The sequence below is a fragment of the Erinaceus europaeus genome, chromosome 13 (assembly GCF_950295315.1).
Source record: "Erinaceus europaeus chromosome 13, mEriEur2.1, whole genome shotgun sequence".
In the NCBI taxonomy this organism is placed as follows: Eukaryota; Metazoa; Chordata; class Mammalia; order Eulipotyphla; family Erinaceidae; genus Erinaceus; species Erinaceus europaeus.
In genome coordinates, this window is record NC_080174.1 from 75,509,962 (window position 1) to 75,533,824 (window position 23,863).

The following is a 23,863-nucleotide window of genomic DNA, read 5'->3' on the forward strand; positions in this document are numbered from 1 at the left end:
AACTGTCTGAGCCTGGATTGTTGTTGTTAGGAAGACTTTGTATACACACACACACACACCTATTATTGCTGGAGCTTGGTACATGTACAATGAACCTACCACTCCTGCTGTCCATTTTTCCCTTTTATTTGATAGGATAGAGGAATTGAGAGGAGAGAGAGAAACACCTGCAGCACCACTTGTAAAAGTTCTTTCCTGGAACAGGTGGGGCCAGGTCCTTGAGCATGGTAACAAGTATGCTACTACCAGGCCTCTCGTTTCATTTCTTTGGTCTATTCATATCTTCTAGTGCCTCATGGTTCCTGGGAGATGTATGTTTCTAAGAATTTCCCAGGGGCCGGGTGGTGGCATGCCTGGTTGAGTGCACATCTTACTGTACAAGGTTGGTCCCAGGTTCAAGACCCCAGCCCCTACCTGTGGTGAAGCAGTGTTGCAGGTGTATCTCTCTCCCTTACCCCCTTCCTCTCTATTCTGGCGATCACTATTCAATAAATAAAGATAGTGTAATGATTATGTAAAGAGACTCTCATGCCTGAGGCTCCAAAGTCCCCTGCACTACCAAAGCCAGAGCTGAGCAGTGTTCTGGTATAGAGAAAAAATTTTGCATGTTGGATGACTGTGGTACCTGTTATATCTTCCCTTTCCTGCAACTTAAAAGAAAAATTCACTGTAACTCCATTAAAATATATCAAAGTCAAAACAGAAGATCTCAAAGCACCACTCCTGTACATGATGGGGATCAAATCCAGAGCCTTAGGCATTGCTAGTTCCTACACTCTACCACAAAATCTGCTTTATCTACATTCTAAAGAATTTTCCCCCTTCATTTTCTAAACTGCACAGGCACTGAATGCTTACTGTAGAGAACTTGAAAAGTTCAATGGGGAACATATCTTTCTACCCTGTTGCCCAGAAACAACCATGTCTTAGTCTCCTAGAATCTGTGAAGTGTTGAAGATGTGCAGGAGAGGGTTTGGTCAAGAGAATGCACTGTCATCCTGGAAGGCCAAGTGTTTGACAGAAGAACTCAAAGGGAGGGAAGGAAGGTATTGCTGGAGACTTGGCCTATAAATGAATTTGAATAGGCTGGTGTTAGCCTCAAGTACTTCAAGATTAAAAAGTAGGAACAGTCCTATGCTTGAAATATCACTATGTTTTTAGTCTTTTCATGAAGCTTTACAAATCAGCAATGTGAGAAATTTAGTTTGTATGCTGTGGCTTAAAGGGTGGAAGAAATGTGACTGGTATTAGTGAACTACTTATCCTAAGAACTTAGTCCATATCAATTAATAGTGATTAAGTACTAGTAGACCAAATACCTTGTAATTTAAGGGGGGGGGGCACTGGAGTTTAAAAGCTGAATATGAGACTTGAATTTTAAAAGCAGTGTTTTAAACATCTTCCCAAATGGCCAGATCTTAAAACAACATTTTTTGTAGGAGCTTTTATTTCTACTACATTTCAGATAGATGGTCCTGTGATGCTTCTAATGGGGCTGTAGGTTTAACTTTGTCCACCTGAAATCCTTTGGAAGACTAACTGGAGGGATAATCCCTGGTGAACTCTGTTGGATTCTAACCCAAAAGACATTCTACACACCATTGTTTTGACTCTGGAATCCATTTATTCACAAGTGCCATTTGGAACATTAAGACTGTTTTTTAAAGGACGAGAGCATGAAAGAGCTAAATGTAAATATAATTTATTTGGCAGTGTACATTATAAATTAAATTTTTATTAAATACATATAAATTGTTCAGATAAACTTTCATGTGTAAACAAAATAATCTTATTATGGACAATGGGATTTCTTAAAGTGATTCTAGATGATTTTTAAGAACAAATTTACTTTTCTGAAAACAATTCACAGATGAAACCAATTTTAAAGCACTTGTCTGATTTTTTTTTGAGACTGAACCATAATTAAGACCACCTTAAATCTGAGTGTTTGAAAGGCTTTGGCTACATTATTTACTTTCAGAATTAAATTACACACACTCACACACTAATATTAGATGCGAACCATCTGCACAACCCACTGGGTGCCATGAGGCATGATTTCTTCAGATATGGCTCATTAAATAAGTACTTGAATGCTAACACAGTTTCATCTTCTCTTGAGCTAGCAGAGAAACAGGCATTGAAAGATAACCATTCAGATGTAAAACTAACACCTCAGTGTGGATCTTCTAAATTCCTAAGGAAAGTTTGTTTCCACTATCTCCTTTTGACATGTAAACTAATGTGAGACAGGACTGTTTCTCACTTGTGAATCAGATACCATTTAATCTTCCTAAGGTGACCAACCTTGGTGCCTGAGAAAAAAAAAGAAAAAAAAAGTATATATATATATATATATATATATATATATTCTGAAATACAGAAAAGTACTTTTCTGAGAAATTGGTCCACTAATCACTTTGATGAAATACTGCTGTATAAGCTTTTATGTTAAGACTCCTCCTTAAGGTATCAAAAACAAGCAGAGAGCAGGTTGGTAACTGCCAGGGACAGAAGGAAGGGGAAACACATTTGAAAAAGTTTTTTATTAGGTTATCACTGCTCAGTTTTGCTTATGGTGAGGCAAGGGGTTGGTTGAACCTGGGGCTTTAGAACCTCAGACATGACAGACTTCTTGCCTAACTGTTGTGCTATCTTCTCTGACATTTTTTTTTCCTTTTTATGATAGACACTTGCAGTCCTACTTCACAACTCGTGAAACATCCCCCACTGCAGGAAATGGGAGCACAAACTTGAGTCTTTGTACATGGTAACCTGTGCACTACCACCTGGTCCCTAAATTTCACTTTCTCTAAATCTCAATCCGCTGGCATAAGTTAAGATTTTTTTTTATTATTAACATGAGTGAACCAAAGCACTACTTTGGCATATTTGATGCTAGGGATCAGACTCAGGACGTCATGCAAGTCTGGTGCTATGCTCATATACCACCCATCTAACAAACTTATGTATACCCAAGAGACAACATTTAAAGTATTGCAAATCTAATTTTTAAAACTTTACATGAGGATTATGTATTGAAGAATTCAAATTCATTATTTGAAATATAAAAAGCTACTTACTTGAAATTTAGATGTTCAATTAGCACATATCCATCTGTTGAAACAAAGTTGACTATTACTAATCTGAAGATAGAGAACACTGAAACAAGTGATAGATAAGCAATTAACTTACATTTGCCTTTTGAATTTCGACATATCACTTGATTTTCTTCAGTGACATCAATGACTTGTAGCTGTTCGCCAGTGGTGATTGGCAAATCAAACATTCCATTTCTTGAATTACTAGAACATGTCACTGCTGTGTTGATGACTGTAATCTCTTTGTCATACTGAAATGTGAAGTTATGAATCAGATTTTTTTGCTTCCATTGTTTATCTTACTATACAAACAAGTTATATATTAGTTAAATGATAATTGTTTCAAAATCTTTTATGTATTTATTCGTGGATGAGAAGACGACTGTAACATGGGTCAAAATCAAATAACATAGATGGTAAGTTAAACTTTTCTACCACCAAATCCAGGAGGGAGAAATCACTGCCTAACAGTTCTAAAAAAATGTAGATGTAATGTACTATGTCGTCAGAGAAGTCATGACTTTTTTTTTTTTTAATATTTTCATTTATTTTATATTAATGAGAAAGAGTAGATACAGAGGGAAAGATACTGAGAGAAACAGACCAGAATACTGCTCAGTTCTGGCTTATGGTGGTGCTGGGAATTGGACCTGAGACCTCAGAGCCTCAGGCTTGAAAGGTTTTTGCATAACCATTATTCTATCTCCCCGGCCTGAGAAGTCATGACTTTTCTGACAACCCAATAGTTATTTTTTCCACATCACAATTTCTAAATATCATAACCCTATTCCGGAGTTAGTAGTGATTATGAGACTTACACATATTCAATCCATCTTTTTAACTGAAAACAAACAGATTTGCTAATGAAAGAGTGAGACCCAGAGTATCACATACTGTCAGGGATTGAACTCCAAATCGAAGTCTCTTACATGGGCTGCCACTTTTTGGGTCACACAACTTTGGATGTTTATGGAATGTTAAGTACTCTCACTCTGCTTTCCCAATTGATATGAAGATAATGCTAGCCTCTGGGAGCTCATTAACATGAAGTCTTATGGTAAGCTAAAGGTTTGTTCAGGTATATGTAGAGGAAGAGTAATTTCTTGCTTTTTTGCCTCAAGTGTCATCACTGAGGCTCAGTGCTAGCACTATGAATCCACTGCTCCTGATGGCCATTTTTACATTGTTGTTGGATAGGACAGAGAGAAAGATAGATACCTGCAGACCTGCTTAACTGCTTGTGAAGTGACCCCCCTGGTAGCAGCCAGGGGCTTGAACTGGGAATCTTGTGCTGGTCCTTGCACTTGGTACTATGTGTGCTTAACCCACTGTGCTAATGCCTGACCCCCAGAAGAGTAATTTCTTTAATCATCAAGTCTAACTAGAGAACATGCCAACTCGGTCTTGTGCAAGAAGCCTAACCTTTAGCAATAAAGAATTTTTGAATGAGTAGAATGCATACTTTTTCTTAAACCACTGTTGAGAAAATGGAAGATGCTACTAATAAATTCACAAGGACTCATTCTGTTTCAGGATAAATTCAGATGTAATTGTATTCATGTTTATAATTTTAATAAAGTTAGAAGGGTTGTCCATGCTTTGAAATCAGGGGCAATATTCCATGGACTCTTTTGGACAGCATAAGAAGTTTCAGATGTGCGCCACTTAATCATTCAGTTACTGTTATTTTTTTTCCTTAGTGATTCATTCACTCACTTAACATTAAGGTCCAATTTTATATTAAGAACTGAGAGGTAAGACAAAGTCTCCCCTTTCAAAGGGGGCTGCAGAAGACGGGGCCCTGGCTCACCCAGTAGAGCAAAGAGGTGGATTTGCTATGCAGGCACTGTACCTCAATGGGCTTGAAAGCTTAGTTCCTTCATGTACTAATGGAGTGATTTCTACCTTAAAGGCTTAGAGAAGAATGGATCGCGTTTTAACAGCCTTAAAGAACAAACTAGGAGTTTTCAGAGGGAAGAACATGAACAAAGGCATGACACTATAGACATTCGTTAAAGATCTTGTCTTCATCCCAGAAAGGCAGAGGTACACAGAGTGAAATCTTCAAATACCAAATCCTAACCTTTAGTAGTAGTATATTTTTTTTAATCTTCAGACAACATACCTCAAACCTTTCTCTAAAAAGTTTTTCTTCTCTTTCCATTCTGTTCTTTTTAAGGTTTTGCTTTTTGATTCTGAAGAAGTTCCTAGGAGATAAACTGGAAAGAGAGAAGCAAGTTTGATTAAATGTGCCATAATCAGATTAAGTTTCCAAGTCTGAAAAAAGCATTCTATTTTTAGGATAAACTGAAGTATAATTTCATGCATGGCTATAATTCTATTTCAAACCATAAACACACTTTCATTAGAGCAAGTTATCAAAGCAACTGAACAAACTTTTCTCCATAACAGAAAAAAACATAGAAGCAAGATAACAATTTAGAAAAAATATCATTGGCTAAACAGTTTAACTTAAACAAGAAACTTCTTACTTAGAGGCATACTTAAGGCTTTACCATACAGGTAGCCCAGGTTCAAGCCTGGCCCCTGCCACATTGCAAAAAAGCTTTGGTGCTGTGCTATTTCTGCCTTCCTGTCAAAAACAAACAAAACCAATATGACAAATTAGTGTCATTAATTTGACAAGATCCAACATCCATTTTTGATAAAGCCCTTCAAAATAAAGTCCATATATATATAAGAAAAAAACCCACAACTAATATTGTCCTCAATGGGGAAAAACTGAAAGCTCCCCCCCTAAAATCTGGAACTAGATAAGGATACTCATTCACTATTACCGTTATTATTCAGCATAGTCCTGGAGGCCCTCACCATTGCAATCAAGCAAGAAAGAGCTATGAAAGACTTATCAGTAAGGAAGAAATCAAGCTACCACTATTTGCTGATGAGATGGTAATATGCCTAGAGGATCACAATGACTCCATTAAAACAAACAAAAAACTATAGGAAATAATAAGTTCAGTAAGGTAACAGGATTTACAAAATTAACACCCATACATCTGTGGCATTTCTATATAGAAATGATGACCTAGAGTAAAAGGAATTAAAGAATTTAATCAGATGTACAATCATCTCACAGAGGAGGTGAAAGATCTTCATAGTGACAACTACAGGCTACTCTTAAAAGAAATCAGAAATCACATAAGGAAACGAAAGGGCATTCCTTGTTCTTTGATCAGGAGAATAAACATTCTAAAAATGACCATTCTACCAAAAACAATTACAATTTTAACACCTATCAAGATCCCAATGGCTTTTTCATGGAATTTGAACAACTTGTGCAAAAAATGGTGTGGAACCACAAAAAAACCATCAATAGCCAAAGTAGTTCTGAGAAAAAATGGAGGCATCATGTTCCCCAACTTGAGTTTACACAACCAAGCAACAGTAATTGGAAGTGTGCTACTAGAATAAAAATAGATACTTGGATCAATGGAGCAGAACTGAAAGCCCAGAGATAAGCCCACATATATGACAAAGGGACCAAATCCATTCAGTGAGGGAAAAGAAGGTCTCTTCAGCAAATGCTGCTGGGCATGTAATAAAAAACTAGATCATCATTTAACATCATGCTCCCATCAGATAAAAAATCTGGATACTAGACCAGAAACTCTAAAATACATAGAAGAAAGTATGGGCAAAACGTTGGAGGATCTTAAAGATGTATTGGAAACTCGAGTCCTTGGGCATGTGAAATAAAAATGAGTAAATAAATGTATTAAAACTAAAAAGCCTCTCCACATCAAAAGTATACTACACAAGGATAACTAGGCAGCCCAATAATCAGAACAAATTACATATTAGAGAAGCAACTGATAGCAAACATCTACAAAGAACTAGTACAGCTCAACAAAAGGAAAAAATAAATATCCCAGTAAAACAGTCGGTCAAAGAACTGAATTGACACTTTTGTAAAAAAAAAAAAAAAGAGAGAGAGAAAGAAATATACATATGGCCCACGGACATATGAAGAAATGCTCCACTTAAACATTAAAGAAATTCTAGTTAAAACTGCACTGAGATTCCATCTCACACCTGTGAGAATGGCTTACATCAACAAAACAGGAAATGGTAAATATTGCTGAGGTTGTGGAGAAAAGCAAAACTATTTCTCTGCTGGTGGAAATGCAAACTGATACAGCCACTTTGCGAGACTATATAGAGAGTTCTTAAATAAAAAAAATAGAATTACTTTATTATCCAGCAATACCGCTCTTAGTTATTTACCCAAAGGACATGCAAACTTATCCAAAGGGTCATATGCACCCCTATGTTCATAGCTGCATTATTCCCAATAACCAAAGACTGGAAACAGCCTAAATGCTCATCAACAGCTGACTGACTAAAGAAATTATAGGATATATATATATATTCATATTCTATGGACAACACCACCACCAAGAAAGAAAGAAAGAAATTAGGGAAGAAAGAAAATGGTGATGCTATGTATGGTTTCACTCGTGGAATCTAGAGAAGTAGAATACATCATCCTAAAAAAAAAACCAGTTTGTGAAAACTGGTATTTAGCACTGAGAGCATAAGTGCACAGAACTGGTGGTGGATGAGGTGTGGAAATAACCCTCTAACAGTCTTTTAACCTACTATTAATCACAAAAAGGTTAATTTATAACAATAAGGAAATCAGTATAGCTACTGAAAACAATAATTTGGGGACAAAGCATAATTAACTTCTCACTTTATTGGGGGGTGTTTAATGACATAGTATAGCTCACATTTTATTTTCAAAAATAAACTTTATAAATATTCTCACTTATCTTGGGTTTGTCATTCAAGAGAGATTAGAGCATTGCTCAGCTCTGACATAACATGTTCCTGTTGGGAATTGAATCTGAGGCCTCAGGCTCTAGCACTGAATTCTTTCCTTGGCTGCTAATTTGCTTGTAAGATAAAATCCATTTCCCTGGCATGTGAAGGCTATTTAGAATATGTTAGGGGTTGGTTTCTATGGGATACCCTTCCCCAACATTTATAAAGTTTCTTAGTTATTTAATAAAGGCAACATATCCTTCTGACCTGGTTAAAAAAAAAAAATATATATATATATATCATGTATAAAAACATTAAGGGAAGGGCCATTCTATGCCATGTGAAATTAAAGTTATTAATGACTGATGTCTGATTTCTTTTGGGGTGCTTTGGTAGACTTTGCTAGGCAAGTTGCCAAAAACATTTCAACCCCACAGTGTTCCCAGTTCAGTGACTATTTAGATAAGAGATTTTGTTAAAATATCATATCTCGCACAGGTTCTAGCAGTTGAGAATAGTGGAGCAAACAGCACTAAGCAACCAGCTGGAGACGTGAGTCACATGGGTGATGGTTAGATTTTGAGTTGGAAAACATGTTTTAAGTGTTAACATGAGGGACTAGGTTGTGGTACACAGGCAGCTATGTTTAAGCTCCTGGGCCCTATTTAGGCAAGAGAGAAAGCATAATGATTATGCAAAATGTTCATGTCTGAGGCTCCGAAGTTTCAGGTTCGATCCCCTGTATGACTATAAGTCAGAGCCGAGCAATGCTCTGGTATAGAAAAACAAAAACAAAAAAAGGTGTGGAGGGGGAGCAAAAAAAAAAAAAATGCCTCCAGGAACGAACAATAGAACCATATAGACAGAGCTCCAGTGATAACATTGGTGGGGCTGGTGGTGGTGGAAATTCTGACATGAATGTAGTTGTAATGAACTATATTATACTTTAGGGAAGTAAGCTGATGGCACTTAGTTTATCTTTTCTGTGAAGTTACGATGTGTCATCCAAATTCTATCTTAAAATTCTCATAGTCTAAAAGAACGTGAACATCATCATTTGGAAAGGGCTGAACTGAAATCTCCTTGTTCCATGTACCAAAAAGCAGGGAGACAGTAATGATAACTTTGTACTGCATTATACTTAAAAAAAAATTATTAGAGAATAAACCAAAGTATTACTCTGGTATGTGGAATGCTGAGGGTTAAACTTGAGATCCTGTGTTTGAGAGCTTTATTCACTGTATCATCACCACCGCCAATGCCCCAATATTCATATTCTTTATCTTAATTAATCTGTATAATTGTAATATGATGCAGGTGCTGTTACTCTCATTTTGTTAATAAGGAACCTGAATATAAATTTGATGATTTGCCTAATTCCACACACCTAATAAGAGGTATAAACTGCAGCAAGTAAGTAAGGGATAATGTAGTGTCTCCTACCTTTCTGATTCCTCACTGTTTTTCTCCTTACTTTCTTTTGGTATCAAAAACTTGGATTTCCATGTTTTCAGTTTATCTTCATCTCTGAAGAGGAAAAAAAAATTATAAACAAGTCAAGACTGAAGTACTTCTTCAGTCATCAGTACTTTCTGGGACATTGTTTTATAAGTATTAAATTCATCTAGAAGAATATATTTGTGATAATCTGTGATGTGTTGGGCTAGCATCACGGGAGGGAGAGATAACCCAGGAACCAGGTTCGTGGTGGTAGCCATACAAATCTTTATCCATGTGGGTGTCCCAGAGGAGGGCGTGTAGGCACCTGGTTAAAACCACGTGGAGCCAAAAACCAGTGGGTATCCGCCTCCTCCTGCATGCCCCCTCCTCCTCCCCTGGGACCCAGAAAAGCCAAGCCTGCCCTGGAAGTGGCTTCACCATCCATACATAGGAGAGGGGTGGAGAAAAATGGGAGGGGCTGGAAAGGTAAGAGCCTCCCCTAGCAACCTTTGCTAAGGATTCAACTGGCAGGCATTAGCAATACCCTGAGAGGACTTAGGAAGGAGACCTTTAATCATTTGTAAGACAAGGCAGGAGACTGATATGTAAATAAAGGGATGGGCCATTAGCATGGAATGTAGGGTCCTTTGGGGGCCAGGGAGAGGATAGATGTTCCCTCAAGCCCTCCCAAGCTCAACCACATGCTCACAATTTCCCAACATGATGAGGCCTGATAGTAAACATTTTAGATTCTGCAAGTCATGCTATTTCTGTGGCAACAGTTCAATTCTCCTGTTGGGTCTGTATCTATAAAAACCAGCATCAGTCCAAACATAAATGTATATGTATTCCAAATCTATCCAGCACCATACAATCCCTACCGTAGACAGAGTATACAAATAAGCCAGGTTTACAAGAACTTAAATATCTCCCTTTTCTAATTCAGTTCTGCAACTTTACATCAAGACTGCATGTGCTATAGATGTCTTTAGTAGTTGACTGTCCCTCGAGCTAAACTGTGAAAAATTACTCTATCACATGTAAATTGGTCAGATGTTTATAGTTCTGATTAGGTAAATATAAAATACTCTTGCATTAGTTAACTAATTTCATTCAAATATTGATGGATCAAATATCTAAAAATTTATAGAGAAATGTAGCAAGTGAGTTAATGTGTTTGAAGGGCATAAATTGATTCCTGTGTCAAACATTAGAAAATTCATATTTTTATAAAGTATAAATGGAACTTTTATAAAAATTTATTAAATTTGACACGAATGATATTTCAGAACATGTCAAGGCAGAGATATCAGCTATTTTCTCTGACTAGCAAGTAGAAGATAGAAGTGACACTAGAATACAGAATACTAAAACAGACTTCCAGATAGGTACATGACTTAACGATGCCATTGTAGAATGATAGGGAAATAAGGACTTTTATTGTTACTTTTTGAGTAGAAAATAGAAACTGAAAGGGAAGGTAGTGGATAGAAAGGGAGAGAGTATGTGAGACACCTTTACCACTACTTCACTGCTTGTGAAACTTTCCAGATGCAGGTGAAAACTAGGGGCTTGAACGTAGGTCCTTGAGCATTGTAAGACGTATGTTCTCCCAGGTGTACCACCACAGGGCCCCAAAGGCAAAGACTTTTAATCATATGAGGACATTCTTCCATATGGAAGAAATACATAGTTGGAACTCTTAAGTACAAAAATCTCTTACTAACAGACCTAAGTTTCAAGTGCAAAATGTAAAATGTATATAGTTTTAGACAAAAATATGGGAGAGTATCATCTGTTCTTCAGACAAAGAATTTTATGAAAGATAGAGCAATGATCACAAAGAGTAAATTGGTAAGTTCAAATATATTAAAATTAAGAATCTACTCACATGATCCCTAGAGAGAAAGGGAAAGGGGAGATACACGGTGGGCAAAGATATCTGCAATAAATCTAAGTGACACAGGTGTGGTGCATAGAATATATAAGAAGACATGAGCCAGTAAGAAAAGGGACTACTCACTTATTAGAAGAAGAGGCAAAATCTACTCCTACTTTATGGTTCCTGTTTATTAAACATTTTTTTCCTGTTTTCCATCTTACTGCTTTTCAGGCCACCAAGTTGCAGATGTTACTATGATTCCATCCTGACTTCCTTGGGTAGATGCCCTCATCAGTGCTTCCTGGAATCTCACCTTCCCAGAACCCTTCCCCACTAGGGAAAGATAGAAACAGGCTGGGGGTATGGATTGACCTGCCAATGCCCATGTCCAGCGGAGAAGCAATTACAGAAATCAGACCTCCCACTTTCTTCACAACAAAAAGGATTTTGGTTCATACTCCCACAGGGGTCAATGATAGGGGAAGTAAACCAGAGGTCCCCATACCCTATTCCACCAGGACCTGAAGCATTTGTCACCAGGAATCTTGTTTTTATACCATGACTTAAAGGGAAATGAATTTGGAAAACACCAGGGGAATCCAGGAATGGGTCTGCTTATCTCAGAAAGAAGAGGGAAAAAAAAAAAGGAAAATACTTGGAAACAGGAATAGGTATAGGGCTCAACTAGAAAGAATGTGAAGGCACGACCATTGAAAAAATGGGAATATATACATAGATACAGTTATAGAATCAATCTGTATCAGTGACCTTGGGAGAACTGCAGTTTCCAGTGGAATGGATGGGAGACAGAACATTGATGGAAGGAATTGTGTGAAATTAGACCCCTATTATCTTACACTTTTGTAAATCAGTATTAAATCACTAATAAAAAATTTAAATGACTCAAAAGATAGGAACAGACCTCACAAAATGACACCATTTTTAATGTTAAATCCCAAATGAAAGAGCATTTTCACATCTGTGTCAGATGATACTTTTTATAGAAGTATTAGTACGTTCTTCTGCCATATTTAACAGTATATTAGGATAAGGGTTAAATATCAACAGGAATAACTAGTGAGATGTATTGACTTACTTTGACTCTTTTTCATTTGTGTCAACATCATCATAGATAGTAACATCCTGAGACCTAAGATCTAGGGTCAAAAAAAAAAAAAAGGTAGATATGCTTCATGCAATTATTGGCTTTACAAATCACACACATTTACATAACTATCCAAGTATAATCCCAAACCAGTTTTTTAAAGATTTAATTATTGTGACAGAGAGAAAAACAGAAGCCGGAGCACTAATCCACTCTGGAATATGGGGATGCCAGAACTAAACTTAGGGCCTTCTGGCATAAAAGCTAAACAGACTTTTATCACAATCTGATCATGAAATACAAATCAATTGAAAGGATTGGGGAAAAAATGTAAAGTTGCTCCATTTGGGAAGAAATTAAGCCTAAGAGTTAAAAAAAAATGAGGTAGAGGCATAATCACTAAGGCACTGGACTCTGAAGCACGTGGTTTGAACCCTCGCATCACATGTTCGAGAGTGATGCTCTCATACTCTCTCTTCCCCTTTTGTTAATACTGGGTTGTTGAAAAAGTCATATTTTTCTGTTCTATGCAAAATTCATCATGATATTTCTGATGACCCAATAGATAAATCAAAACATGACAAACTAGCACAATGACCTAGTATCTCAAACATGTATATTTTTTATCAATTAAATTTCATTCAGGTTTTTCAAAATATATAAATTGCTAACATGATCATTTTAAGGCTAGATTTGTATCATTACTGTAGATTTGTGTAATTCAACTATGATAAGTGACAACTTTTTACTTCTAGGGGAAAAATAGTAAAACTATTAATTTTGATTTTTCTACTATGTTCACACCATTGGTAACAATACTCGTACACTAGATTGAATCTCATTTATTGCATAACTATAATTACACACTTTCAGTTTAGGACGGTAACATTCCTTGGGACTTACTCAATCCAACTTCAATTCAGAAATTTGAGTAGGAGGTCAATGCATTGCCTATTCTAAGTAGGTATTTAAATTTTTTTATTTTGCATAGATCACAGATACCTTGAGATCTGTGATTTTACCAAGTTTACATAATCTTTATTATTTAATTAAACAAACCCATGTTTGTGGAATATAAGGCTCACATAAACTGCTGAGTCACTGAAATCAAAGCAGTCACCATGGTTAGGGCCCATAAAAACCAACAAACATCAAAACACATAGCCTTATACTCTCACTTAACTGAATATGTAGTGAGTGCAGACTGTGTCTGATGCTCTGCTCATTTGTAGACAATTGCTTTTACAGCAAAGAAAACAGTATTTCAATGATCTATCCTTGGTGTAGCTAGTATGTGGGCTACAACATGATCATCTTCAGCTTATTATAATTTAATTGTGACTGGACAGTCAAGTATACCAAGTGACCAAGCAGTATAGTGTAGAATGCCCATGCTTCATAATCAGAGACTTGAATACAAATGCCAGCTCAGTAAAGCATGGATAGGGGTCCTAGAATCTTCTTAAAAATAGCTATCATTTCTCTTAAGATTTTTTAAGAGATCTGACACAATAGTAGGCACATGTGAAATGCTACTCTACTACTCAGTTTTGCCAAACTAATACAGTTGTATAAAAATGTCTTCTTTGAATAACAATAATAATAGTAACAACAACAACAACAACAACTATAAGCAAATAAGGGCAACAAAAGGGGAAAAAAGAGCCTCCAGGAGCAGTGGATTCATAGTGCAGGCAATGAGCCCCAGCAATAATCATGGAGGCAAAAAAAAAAAGTCTTTAATTTTGATGTGTGATTAAATGTGAAATGTATGAAGGATTACACCTCTTTCTCTGAAAAATGTCCATGGTGAGTGAGTGTGTGCCAGCAATAATCACTTACCTAAATTGGGCAGCGAAATGGAAAATCCACTGCTGATTGACAAAAGGACATAAAAGGGTTAACATATTTTGAAAGATTATCCAGTACTTCTCAAATAACACATGACTAATATCGTGAGATATATGCCTCTAGGTAAAGGTAGGAAATTTTTGCATTTTTGTTGGTAATCACTTTCTGTTAACCTTTTCAAAGTGAACTTACTGGGGGCTGTGTGGTAGTGCATTGGGTTAAGCACATATGGTATGAAGCTCATCCTGGTTTAAGCCCCTGGCTCCACACCTGCAGAGGGGGTTGCTTGAAATGGTGAAGTGGTGAAGCAGGTCTGTAGGTGTCTATCTTTCTCCCCCTGCCTCAATCTATCTTCCCATCCTCTCTGTCCTAGCCAATAAAAAAAACGGAAAAAATGAATGGTCTCCAGGAGCAGTGGATTAATAATACTGGCACCAAGCTCCAGCAATAGCCCTGGAGGCAAATTAACAACAACAACAAAAACTCTGTCTCCAGGGATTACACATACACTGTCTTCTTCCTAGAAAGTCTCAGAGCTTCCCAGGTTTCAAGGATGCCAATTGATACATTTAGTAGGGGATGAGCATTGTGAAGAGAATGACCCTCTGGAGATACTGTCACCTGCCTGTGTATATCTTTAAGCCTAAGGTATGACTTGTGGGTAAAAATGGAAGATAACCAAGTTGCTAAGAGAGAATTCGTTTGGTTCAGGTAGAATTGGCTTTCTCATTATACAGTTAGGAGGATCATATGGGAAGTATAGTGTATAATAAAATATCTAAAATATGCAAATAATGTTATGGGAATACAGAGGAGAAACATATTTCAATTTTGGGTAGGGAGATTAAAAGTTTCCCATAAGGGGAAATAATTGGTAAACTTAAAAATTATATATATATAATATATAAATTATATATATATAACTATATATATAATATATAAATATATATATATATATTTACAATTGTATGTTTTGGGTGTACAGAAGCAGATCTGCAGGTGTCTTTTTCTCTTCCTCAGCTCTCAATTTCTGTTCTACCCAAACCATTGCTAAACCAATAAAAATAAATAAATAAATGTAAAAAAAAAAGCCATCAGAAGTGGTGGATCCTTAATGCCAGCACTGAGCCCCAGACATACAGAGATAACCCTGGTGGCAGTAAAAGAAAAAAAACAAAGTTTACTTGTCATGGAAAATTAATGATTATAAAAGTCATAGAGTCATTAAATGTAAGGAAGAACAATAAAACCAAATTTTTCATTTAAGAGCACCTACCTCCTAAATCTGGACATTTTAAAGGAACTGTAGATAGCTTAGCATGTGTGTTTCTTTTTCTTTTTTCTTCCTCAGAAGTATCTAGCATATGAAATGCACAGTCTGCCTTTGTACAGAGAGAGGTTTTGTTGACTGTTTGGCTAAACTCCCCCTTCCTCCGTTTTAAGACTACAATTGTAAATATATTCTGTGGGACCTCTTGGTAGATCTATTAATAATCCAACACACATCTGTTGGTATGCTTCTAGTTCTGCTTCTGGGATCTAGTTCTGCTTCTGTTACATTGTTTGACGTTTTTGTCTATTTACATGATCTTTCTGTTACATTGGTTTGGTCTCACTCCCCCCGCCTCCAGGAGATTTGGTTTAGCCCTTGCTAGTTTCCCACTCCTCCTTTCTCCCCACCCCCATCCTATGTATTTTCTGAGTTCCTGCTGCTGCTGCCTGAGGATAAAGACGGAGGAACACATTGCCCGCCCGTAGGAGCCGGCTCGCTGCTGCGTGATGAGGGGCGTTGGGCGTGGGCTCCCTCCACGCTGCTTGGCCACCAGGAGCAGGGTGGCAGACATGGCTGCACCTTCTGCATGGCCAGCCCACCCACCCTCCTGCTATGAAGTCTGGGCAGATCCCAGACCACCTGGAGACCGTGGGCTCCCTGCCAGGACTGGGCCCCCTGGCCAAGATCCCCAGCTCGGCTCTGAAGGCAGAGAGAGGAGCTAGAATACACAGAGATCCCTGCAGAGATCACAACCTGCAATTCCTGGAGCTGAAGTTGGGCAAGAAGCTACTGCCGGACAACTCACTCCCCATATGGCTAAGACAGTACAGATCTCAACTCGTGTTTAAAATGACATGTCTTCGTAACAAAAGTTTTTCTCATTGTGTATTGAAGACCATGTTTGTGTGTTTGAAGTTTGGCAAACATTAACTTTAAGTAAGTTAATTACAGCTGTCAAGTTCTCTACAGAAGAACAGAATTCCAGCGGCTGACCTTCCTCATGCAACAATTCACTCCCCGGCAATTCTTCAATGGACATCTGCTTTGAACTGGCACTTCTATCGGACTTAATGGTACACAACCCTACAGTAGCTTTCCTTTATGCTGCTGGGTTTCTCAAAGACTGACTGCAGCCAGCTGCCTTGGGACTCTATAGGCCATACCCTCCCTCCATGCTAGGTAATGCCCACAGAGGTAGGAAAGGCTCGACAAGGCAAGAAAAGCCCACAGAGGCAGGAAAGTTCCTTTAGCTTGATAAAGCCTTGCCCACAGAGGCAAGAAACGCCCCCCTCAGGCCTTCCCTTGGCAGCACACTGGTTCTTGTTGCTCGCTTACTTGTTCCTCCATGTTTGTGCCAGTTTCTTTTTTGAAAATGCCTGTATGATATAGGTTTCTGTTCACCCCATGCTCCTGATACTATGGTCAATTAGTTAAAAAGAAAAGGGCCTGATGCTGCCGCTGGAGGAGAAAGATGGAGGAGCACATTGTGTGGTGATTAGGTGTTGGACTGTTTGCCTGCTCGTGAAAAAGATTAAACTGTGTTCTCAGCTCAGCCGTGTATTTCTGGTCATCTGTTACCCTCCTGTGAAGCTAGCCCATGGCGAAAACAACACACATCTGTACTTAAACTCACATAATTGACATTTTATAATTGAAAAGAAAGAAGAACACAATTCCACACATGGGCAAGTTGGTATACTACTCCCCTGCCATCACAAAATGCAGATCTGTAGCTGTCTGTTATAGAGAAGTATCTCCAGAGACATTGTAAACAAGAGGAAATTGATCTAACAGGTGTAAAAAGGAAATGACTTGCTCATGGATTTAGTCCCTATCCTGTTCACTATTTCTGAGAGTCAGATAAAGAGCATCTAACTGCATAACTACTGGATCCTCATTGTTAATCCTCTTTGGGGGAAAGCAAAAAGTGGCCTTATACCTTATATTTTCTTTTGACTTGGTTTTCTTCACTTTAAATTTATCCTTTTCTTTCTTGAAGAATCTGTGCAATCTGTTTAGTGCTTCTTTTCCATCTAAACTGAGAGAAATCAGAAGATATAAATAACATGATACTCAAGAAAGCATCATTGATAGAAGGGTATTGTAATAAACAGGATCAGAATATCTGGCTTTTTTTTTTTTTCTAGAGGGTTTCCAAAACACTCTCAGTGAACAAGAAAAATGCCTTATCAGTTTATGTTTTCTTCTTTTGGTGTTGCTAGGACGTTGAGCATACAAGTTCTTCAATAGTAATGAATAATGCCCATTTGAACAAAAACATTTTTTTCAATTTCATATCATATTTTCTTAGAGGGTCTTACAAAAGTTGACATAAGACAAAGTGCATGTCAGAAGGTAACAGGAAGAAGACACATGGATAGCATCAGGTGAAAGAAAAGCAAAACAATGAAAAACAGTCACATGCTGAAATGTCCTTCTAGTCTAAAAATTAAAATAATGATTCTCCCCACTAGGGAAAGAGAAAGGCAGGCTGGGAGTATGGATTGACTTGCCAACACCTATGTTTAGTGGGGAAGTAATTACTGAAGCCAGACCTTCCACCTTCTGCATCTCATAATGACCCTGGGTCCATACTCCCAGAGGGTTAAAAAACAGGAAAGCTTTCAAAGGGCGTGGGGGGGATGGGATAGGGAGTTCTGGTGGTGGGAACTATGTGGAATTGTACCCCTCTTATCCTATGGTCTTGTCAATTATCTCCATTTTATAAATTAAAAAAAAATTAAAATAATGATTCTACTGAAAAAGTCCCAACTCACTGGACCTACAGTTAGTAATATTCTAATATTCCATCAACTCTATATTTCTATCAAATGCAAACTTAAGCAATCTTAAGATTTATCTCTAACCCATTATCTCACACACAGCACCCAATATATGAGCTAGATATATATGATCAGCAGTGTTAAGCCCCCATTTTTTTTCATAAAAGGAGTCTTTAAAAAAGACTATCACTTTATTGGAGAAATGGTGACTTAAAAGACTAATATCACAAGTGTACTATCTCACTTCTCCCCCATGATAAGTGTTAATACTTGTGGACCTTCCACCAATTAGTCTGGGTCCCTCCACCCAGAACACTGGCTTCTCCACCCCCCACCCCCACACCCACTTCACTCAGAGCCCTTTGATGTGCTCTAACAGACCATATCAAATTGAATTTTACCCTGTATATTCCCTTTGTTCTGAAGTCTCACCTGTATGTGAGATAATCTGGTACTTGCTCTCTTTCTAACTTATTCAAGGGTGCTATTTTAGGGGAAATTACCAGAAAATGTTATTGGAAGAATATTATAAAGTGTTCATGACAGAAGCCTTCTTCTGTTCCTATAATGATTTCTAGTTCTGGAAAATTCATCCTTCTTACTCATGTTGATTTGAGGCAAATATGCCTCTGAATGGTCCCTTTCACCCATACTCTTATAAGAGGTTAGTATTCTTTAATCAGGTAGGAGAGGGCTTACTACCTACTGCTTCATGCTTTGTTGCTATTGTTGTTGTTGAGACATAATTAACATATTACTTACGAGTACACAATACAATGCTTTGATATTTATACATATTGTAGAATGATGACTATAACAGATATTGTTCTTTTATTAATTTTATTTTTTTGTTATTGGATAGAGAGAGAAATTGAGAGAGAAGGGGGAGATAGAGAGGAAGGAAGAAAGACTAAGAGACGCCTGCAGACCTGCTTTACCACCTGTGAAATGACTCCCCTGCAGGTGGGGAGCCGGGGGCTCAAACCGGGATCCTAACTGGTCCTTGGGCTTTGCACCACCTGCGCTTAACCCACTGCGCTACCGCCCGACTCCCAACACATATTATTCTTGATCACACACTGAATTATTAGATACTAGATTAAACTCAAGTATTAGACACTATCTTATTAACTGTCAAAGATACAGAATAAATCACCCCTATTGATTTCTTCTTGGAAAAGCAATTACAGAACTGAGGCCAGTTTACTTAATGTTTACATCTCATTTCTCACTTATTCCCTAACATCATATCCAAATCCTCTATTCTGGGAAATGGACATTTTCTCAAAAGAGAAAGTGATGTGACTTCACATGGTTAGTACATGATGGCTCACAATCACAAGTATTCTGTTGCTGACAATGTATCATTACAACAGCTGATCTCTGCTCTCTGCAAATTCTTCGGAGATGGGAGCAAAGAGAGGCATTATTTCCTAGACTAACAGAAAACATCATTGAGAGAGAGACTCACTCTATCTTTGGGTAGTTGCCTTTTGTTTTGTAGACATCTTCATACATCTCTCCACTATTTTCTTCTGAAATTAAAAAAAAAATTCAAAAGTGAGTGAGGCGGGCAGTGGTGTACCGTGTTAAACACACATAGTACTATGCACAAGGACCTGGGTTCCAGCCTCCTTCTCCTACTTGCAGGGGGTACACTTCACACATGGTGAAGTATATGTGCTGTTGAAGTGAGCATGACAAATGGTGAAGTGGGTCTGCTGGTCTCTTTCTCCTCCCTCCCCTCTCAATTTCCTTCTGTCCTATCCAATAAAATGGGGAAAAATGTCCACCAGGAGTAGTGGATTTGTAGTGCTGGCACCAAGCCCCAGTGATAACCCTAGAGTAAAAAAAAAAATTTTTTTTTTTTAGCTAAGTAAATTGCTCTTTTGTTCAGTAAGTAACTTTAACTGAAACATATGCATGTGCTTTACATGATAAAAGTAGCATTCTGGGGTCGGGCGGTGGCGCAGTGGGTTAAGCACATGTAGCGCAAAGCGCAAGGACCGGCGTAAGGATCCCGGTTCGAGCCCCCGGCTCCCCACCTGCAAGGGAGTCGCTTCACGAGCGGTGAAGCAGGTCTGCAGGTGTCTATCTTTCTCTCCCCTTCTCTGTCTTCCCCTCCTCTCTCCATTTCTCTCTGTCCTATCCAACAACGAATTGCGTCAACAAGGGCAATAATAATAGCCACAACGAAGCTACAACAAGGGCAACAAAAGGGGGGAAAAATGGCCTCCAGGAGCGGTGGATTCATGGTGCAGGCACCGAGCCCAGCAATAACCCTGGAGGAGAAAAAAAAAAAAGTAGCATTCACGGCGCTTTCTCTTAGTGTTGCACTTGGTGCTCCTATGTGATGCCAAGGACTCAAATCTGCATCCTCACACATGGTAAGGTCTGCACTCTAACTGGTGAGCTGTCTGCCAGCCTCAGAAGACTAGGTTTAATAATCTCTAGGCTTGTTGCTATACCTAAAATCTGCCTTTCTAAAAAAAAAAAAAAGGCAAAAAGCAACCAGTAACAGCATTTCATTATCCCACTGCCATTATTTTTTTATTCACTGATTCAACAAATATTTTTGAGTAAGATGTATCTGGCACTATACTACATAAATAGAAAAATCATAAGCATAAAACAGGTGACAATCAAGAAGGGAGGATGCTTATTAAAGAATTATAAACAAAGCCACAGTTGGAAGAAGTGCTATGCATGGGGGGGGGGTTGTGATGGCACTGTGAGGTTGTACACCAAGAGAAACCTTCTCTGGGGGAGCGCTGAGTGGCTGAGAATCAAGGTTTAAGAGTCACTTAGGCAAAGCTGCACAGGGCAGGAAAGACCCTTCCATAGGAGTAACACCTGCAAATGCCTTGCAATGGGAGTTTGGCAAGTCAGATAAGCTACAAGTCAAAAAGATCTCCAAGGTGGTGGTTGAGTCTAGGGTGAAGAAACCGAAATGCTTTTAAGTAAAAATATTCATAGAATCAAACTTGCATGGGAAGAGAACAGGGAATTAAAAAAAAAAAAAGCAATTTCACAGTGAAGTTGCTTTCCTGCCACTTTTATCAACGTTTTCACCCACACAACTCTAGGTGCTTTGATTAGCACAGACTTGGGAGCACTTCTCATCGCTCACTGTCACCCCACCCAGTGAGTATCAGAAATATACCCACATTCTGCCTGAGGAAATGATTCATCTGGACTTGTCCATCTGACATTCCTGGTTCGATTCCTGGCAGGCATTGCATGTACCAGAGTTGTGCTGTGTGTGTGTGTGTGTGTGTGTGTGTGTGTGTGTGTGTGTGTGTAAATTCCTATTTAATAAATCTTTAATACACACACACACACACACAGAGGCGGGGGAGAGAATGTTACCACTAAACCAGCCACAGAAGCATGAAGTATTATGACTGACAGCATCAGGAATGTCTTCCTATGCTTACCATTATCTGAGGTGAGTGAATGAGAGAAGTCTGACTTGGATCTGTGGGGAGAAAAGAGAAAGACCATGAACCTGCTCTGGCGTTCTTTCTAGTAAAGGTTACTGCTAACGGGCTAGAGAGGCACTTACCCTTCTCTCCCAGGGTAGTCTACATCATCATAAGTCTCCTCTGAGATGGGACTTGGCTTACAAGGCCCTTGACCCCCAGTTACTGCCAGGGCATCTGCATACCCACCTGTAGGGAAGACAGAGAATCCTCCGATGAGCATCTCACAAACTGCTGTCAGACATTTAAACATAACTGCTGAGGGAGGTAAGAGCAGGAAAAAGGCAGCTTAAATATGCTAGAACAGGATCATAATCTTTGTGTGTTTGATGCATTGGCAAGCCACTTCATCTCAGAACTGGGGTTCTTGGGAGTTGCAGTGATGATAGTAACAACTACTTTTATGTGTGACAAAGATTAATATCTTCAATGAAGGGCACTAGTTACCTAGTTAACCTCTCTCTGTTCTAATGGTTCTTACTCTTCTTTTCTGAAGTCAAATGCTGAAGTTCCTCAGGGTACAGTCCCAAGGAATCTTTCTTCACATCTGGATGACTTTACTCAGATTTTTTTTCCATTTAAGTAATTTTTTGTTGTTGTTCGTTTTTTGCCTCCAGGGTTATTGCTAGGGCTCAGTGCCTGCACTACAATTCCACTGCTCCTGGAGGCTGTTTTCCCCATTTTGTTGCCTTTGCTGTTTATCATTTTATTATTATTATTATTATCATTATTATTATTATTACAGTTGTTGGATAGGATGGAGAGAGGAGGAGAAGACAGAAAGGGGGAGAGAAAGACACCTGCAGACCTGCTTCACTGCCTGTGTGTGACCCCCCCCTGCAGGTGGGGAGCCTGGGGCTCGAACTGGGATCATTACACTGGTCCTTGTGCTTCATGTGTGCTTAACCTGTTGTGTTACCACCAGACCCCCCTTTTTAAATTTTTTAATGTCATCTTTATTTATTTGATAAAGACAGCCAAAAATCCAAAGGGGAGATAAAGAGGGAGAGAGACACCTGCAGCACTGCTTCACCACTAGCAAAGTTTTCCTCCTGCAGGTAGGGACTGGGGCTTGAACCTGGGTCCTTGTGCATTGTAACAGCCATCACTCAGCTCCCACTAAATTTTATTAAAAAAGATTCAGGCTAGGGAGACAGGGTAGAGGTTAGCACACAAGGTTTTTGTACCGCTGAGGTCCCAGAGGATATACTAGAAATGAACAGTACCCACATTTCTCTCATGAAAATAAATAATAAAATCTATGTTTAAAATATTTTTATGAGAGAATGAAACTTCCAAAACAAATCACTGCTTAGCTCTGGAATGTGACGTGCTGGGGATCAAACCTGATAGCTGGTGCTTGCAAGTCCTGTGTTCTATCATCTCTGGCCCTTAAATGAAACTTTTAAATCAAATTGACTGAGCAAATGCATTCATTATTTGCAAATGACTAAATTAAAGGATGGTCAGGGAAGCAGTTCTGCTGCAGAATGGCTACTTAACATGCATGAGATCTTGGATTCAATTCAAGTACTACATGGAAACAGCAAGAAGAATTTCATGGATGGTGAAGCTGCACTTTCTTCCCTCTCTTACTTTTTGATCTTCCTCACTATTTCATCCTCAAAAAAAAAAAAAAAAAAAGTTGGACCAGGTAGGTAACTCAGTGTAATACATATGCTTGAGACCTCTCAACAGTACAGTGATGGCAAACGCAGGAGAGACAGTGATATTTTGAAAATGCAGAGGGGTTGTTTGCACAAGTACCTCGCCTGCTAAATAAACCAGCAGGTGCTGGTCTCTCTCTTTTTCTTTAAGTATTTTATTTATTTTTGAGAGAGATGCAGAGAGAGAAAGACACAGAGAAACACCAAAGCACTGCTCAGTTCTGGCTTATGGTGGTGCGGGGGACTGAACCTGGGATTTTGGAGCCTCAGGTATGACAGTCTCTTTGCATAACCACTATGCTATCTACCCCCACCCAACTGGTCTCTTCCATAGAGCTGTATAACTATGCTTGTCATAACTATCTACTGACTGACCATCTTTCTACTGGTTGGCACAGATTAGTATTTAGAGTGTGGGTAATTCAGAATGCTATTTTAGACATGAACTTTAGAAATAAGTAGCTATATATCTGAGGAATAGACAGTAATCA

General features: G+C 38.5%; 1 protein-coding gene across 2 annotated transcripts in view; it reads right to left on the reverse strand.

Annotated features, from left to right (window-relative positions):
* Window positions 1-1,686: 1,686 nt before the first annotated feature.
* Window positions 1,687-23,863, reverse strand: part of FYB2 (FYN binding protein 2) — a 104,489-nt gene continuing 82,312 nt past the window's right edge. The window contains exons 10-20 of one of the 2 annotated variants that reach the window (XM_060206269.1): window positions 21,789-21,894; window positions 21,661-21,701; window positions 19,695-19,758; window positions 17,380-17,478; window positions 14,159-14,187; window positions 12,308-12,368; window positions 9,333-9,416; window positions 5,227-5,320; window positions 3,196-3,352; window positions 3,084-3,117; window positions 1,687-2,315 (exon numbers count right to left, since the gene is read on the reverse strand). In XM_060206269.1, the coding sequence (XP_060062252.1) occupies window positions 2,294-2,315; window positions 3,084-3,117; window positions 3,196-3,352; window positions 5,227-5,320; window positions 9,333-9,416; window positions 12,308-12,368; window positions 14,159-14,187; window positions 17,380-17,478; window positions 19,695-19,758; window positions 21,661-21,701; window positions 21,789-21,894 (791 nt within the window). In that variant the 3' untranslated portion in view covers window positions 1,687-2,293. Of the gene's footprint in view, window positions 2,316-3,083; window positions 3,118-3,195; window positions 3,353-5,226; window positions 5,321-9,332; window positions 9,417-12,307; window positions 12,369-14,158; window positions 14,191-17,379; window positions 17,479-19,694; window positions 19,759-21,660; window positions 21,702-21,788; window positions 21,895-23,863 lie in introns of both variants that reach the window. The other variant, XM_060206268.1, reaches the window with a different exon arrangement.